Source organism: Macaca fascicularis, chromosome 9 (assembly GCF_037993035.2).
Source record: "Macaca fascicularis isolate 582-1 chromosome 9, T2T-MFA8v1.1".
Lineage (NCBI taxonomy): Eukaryota > Metazoa > Chordata > Mammalia > Primates > Cercopithecidae > Macaca > Macaca fascicularis.
Genome location: NC_088383.1, coordinates 59438829 through 59442677, shown reverse-complemented (window position 1 = coordinate 59442677; position 3849 = coordinate 59438829). Strand labels below are relative to the sequence as shown.

At 48.6% G+C, this 3849-nt stretch overlaps 1 protein-coding gene across 1 annotated transcript; it reads right to left on the bottom strand.

Moving 5' to 3' along the window:
• Window positions 1-635: 635 nt before the first annotated feature.
• LOC102140335 (protein FAM25A-like) lies at window positions 636-3354 on the bottom strand. The gene is given in 3 exon segments (XM_074000850.1): window positions 636-732; window positions 734-851; window positions 3251-3354. Coding segments are annotated over 3 exon segments (291 nt in total). The 5' UTR covers window positions 3327-3354.
• Between the last annotated feature and the right edge of the window lie 495 nt (window positions 3355-3849).

Below are 3849 nucleotides of genomic sequence, written 5' to 3'. Positions count from 1 at the left end.
TACTTAGCAGCAATGTATTGTATATTTCAAAGTAGCTAGAAGGCTAGGCACAGTATCCCATGCCTATAATCCCAGCATTTTGGGAGGCCCAGGCAGGCAGATCACTTGAAGTCAGGAGTTCGAGACCAGCCTGGCTAACATGGTGAAACCCCGTCTCTACTAAAAATACAAAAAATAAAAAATAAAAAATTAGCCAGGCATGGTGGCCTGCGCTTGTAGTCCAAGCTACTCAGGAGGCTGAGGCAGGAGATTGCTTGAACCTGGGAGGCAGAGGTTGCAGTGAGCCAAGATCACACCATTGCCCTCCAGCCTGGGTGACAGAGCAGGACTCTGTCTCAAAACAAACACGAAAAAACAAAGTAGCTAGAAGAGGGGACTTGAAATGTATCCAACACATAGTAATACCAAATGTTCAAGGTGATGGGCACCCTAAGCACCCTGATTGATCACCACACAATCTGTGCATGCAATAAATACTCAAATATACTCCATACATATGTAAAATATTTTCTATCAACAAGAAAATACTTTGCCTAGTGTTTCTATCCAAATGGGAATAAATCCAGAGCTCGATGTACTCATTTCACTACTTTTTATTGGGACTCGGGCAGGGTGGGCCGTGGTAGCAGGTGCACTCAGTGTCCAAGTTTGCCCAGACTCTCTGCTGCATGGGTGATGGCATTTGTGACTGTGTTGGTCACTGTCTCAGTGACTTCCTTCATCTTTTTGTCCCGACTCTTGGTCTTTCTTTACGGCTTCAGCAATGGCTGTTGGAAAGAAAGAGGAAGAATGTCCTAGTGATCCACCTGCTGAACTTGTGTCCTCTTGAGTGACCTGTGGGATGTGGCCATCTTAATGGATTAGTCCCTGGAGTGGCCCGACAGGACCAAGGGCAGCAGGACTCCTGGCAGAATGAATTTGAATTTGGTTTTAATTTCCCCAACAACTTGTATTTCTTCAACTGAGAGTGAGACTGAGCATCTCATGGGTACATTGCCTGCTTGTCCTTTTTTCTGGAAAATGCCTGCTCATGTCTTTTGCCCATTTTTATATTGGGTTGTTATATTGGATTATCATTTTTATTACACATATTTTTCATTAGTTTGTGATTTTTCTTTTGGCTGGGTTTATAGTTTTTTTTTTTTTTTTTTTTGGCTACAGAAAATTTCGAAGTTTTGTATTGTCCAATTTACTTAGTATTTCCTTTATGGCTGCTTTTTTTTGTTTGTTTGGTTGGTTTTTTTTTTTTTTTTTTTTTGTCATAGTTCTAAGGATTCTCCCCTCTCCAAGATTAGGCCAAAGTTATTACTATGTCTAAATGTTTATGATGTCTTCCCCCTCAAAACGCTTATGTTGAAATCCTCAGTCCTGGCTGGGCGCGGTGGCTCAAGCCAGTAATCCCAGCACTTTGGGAGGCTGAGATGGGCGGATCACGAGATCAGGAGATCGAGACCATCCTGGCTAACACGGTGAAACCCCGTCTCTACTAAAAAATACAAAAAACTAGCCGGGCGAGGTGGTGGGCGCCTGTAGTCCCAGCTACTGGGGAGGTTGAGGCAGGAGAATGGCGTAAACCCGGGAGGCAGAGCTTGCAGTGAGCTGAGATCCGGCCACTGCACTCCAGCCCGGGCGACAGACCGAGACTCTGTCTCAAGAAAAAAAAAAAGAAATCCTCAGTCCTAATGTGATGGTATTCAGAGGTGCGGCCTTTGAGAGGTTGAAATTAGCACCCACATAAAAAAGACCACAGAGAGCTAGCTCCTCCCACCATGTGAGGACACAGCTAGGCCCAGCCACGAACCAGGAAGACGCCCTCACCAGATGCCAAATCTGCCAGTGCCTTGACCTTGCACTTCCCATCCTCCAGGAGTGTGAGAAATGAATTTATGTTGTTTCTAAGTTACCCAGTTTACGGTTTTTGTTTTTGTTTTTGAGACAGAGTCTTGCCATGTCACCCAGGCTGGAGTGTACTGGCGCAATCTCAGCTCACTGCAACCTCCGCCTCCCAGGTTCAAGGGAGTCGCCTGCCTCTGACTCCTGAGTAGCTGGGATTACAGGCATGTGTCACCATGCCCCCCTAGTTTTTGTATTTTTAGTAGAGACAGGGTTTCACCATATTGATCAGGCTGGTCTTGAACTCCTGACCTTAGTTGGCCCACCCGCCTTGACCTCTCGAAGTTCTGGGATTGCAGGCATGAGTCATTGCGCTTGGCCTATGGTATTTTATAATAGCAGCCTGAGCTAAGATGGTTATCTCCTAGTAAGTTAATAGATTCATTTATGTAAATTTAAGTCCTTCATCTACCCAGAATCTATTTTGTTTAAAAGGAATGAGATATACACTTGCTTTGTACATAGTTCTACTCATAGCTCAAACACATCAATTTAACATTTAACATAGAATTTTACATGTTATTTTGTCCCAGTGTGCTGTCACATAGTCTTTCGCGACTTTGTCTTCTTACCATTCCACAGAGAGAACCATCTAGACCATGCCCTAACGCAGTATGTTCTGTGGTTAAAGCAGGTGGTCCACACCATCCGCAGAGTCAAAAACAAATTACGCGTCTGCTGCCATTTAGAAAGAGGACACAAAATCAGGCAAGACCGTTTTTCACACGATGACCCACGGGTGGGGCCTGGCTGGGTCTCCCCACGCACAGCTGCGGGCACCTGTAATCCCAACCACTCAGGAGGCTGAGGCCCAAGAATCATTTGAACCCAGGAGGCAGAGTTTATAGTGAGCCGAGATCCCACCACTACACTCCAGTCTGGCGGACAGAGCAAGACTCCGTTTCAAATACAAATACAAATAAAAATAAACATGCTGTAGGGGACTTGGATGAAATTGAAAATGTCCTTTTTGACTTTGAACAGATCAGACTTGGTGACTTGTTAAGAAATCTCTGAAGCTTTAAAGTTATGGTAAGAATAAAAATCCATCTTCCTTTTCCTGCATAGGTTATTCAGAATAGGCTGTTTTGACAAGAAAGGTTCCCCAGATTTCCAGAGGGAAGGGTCCAAGCTGCCAGTGTTCACCCAGCATCCAGACTCATGCCCTGCCCCCAGGAGACCTCCCCAGCTCTGCACCCCTCAACTCTGTGCTGTCCTGGTGGGGCTGGAGACCAGGGTTCCTGAGGGGCCAAGGCCTCCCCCCAGGTCCTCACCTGCCCACTAAGATCCGCCTCCAACAGACCCAGTCTGCCCCAGATCCCCCCAGCCCAGGTAGAAAGGAGCCCCAGGTCCTCACTGACTCCCTCGGTGGCCTTCTCAGTGCGGTGGGCCAGGCCCTTGGCGGCCAGCTTCCCCAGGCCTCCCAGCATCATGTGGCAGCAGCTGGTGGTCAACTAGGATGCTGAGGACTGGCCCAACATGCTTTTATAGCTGCCTCTGGTGCCTCTCTACGCTCTGGGGCAACAAGCCCTTGCCCCAGCCCAGTAGGAGGCTAGACAGGTGAGTCAGAGAGGGCGGCAGCAGGAAGGGGCTGGGCGGAACCACCCCGGCACTGGGGTGGCAGCATCCCCTGACAGCACGTGACTTCTGTAACCCCGTCCTAGGGACCCCGTGAAGGATAGGGGCAGGGAGCAGGGCTGAGGCTGGACAGGAGAGATCTGGACATGCCCCTTCCTTGAGGCAGAGGGCCTGAGTCCCAGCCCCCCTGAAACCAAAGCTTCCCAAGCCTGGGCACGGATATGTACCTGGAGACAAGGCCTAGGATTCCAAGCCTGCCGCTCAAGGTCCCCAGTGTGGCCCGGTAAGGGGTTTGGGGGTTCTATGGGCCTGGAGACCTGGGCAGTGCTTTGGGTCATGAACACAAGTGGAGTGAGGGTGACTGTCCTCCCCATTCCT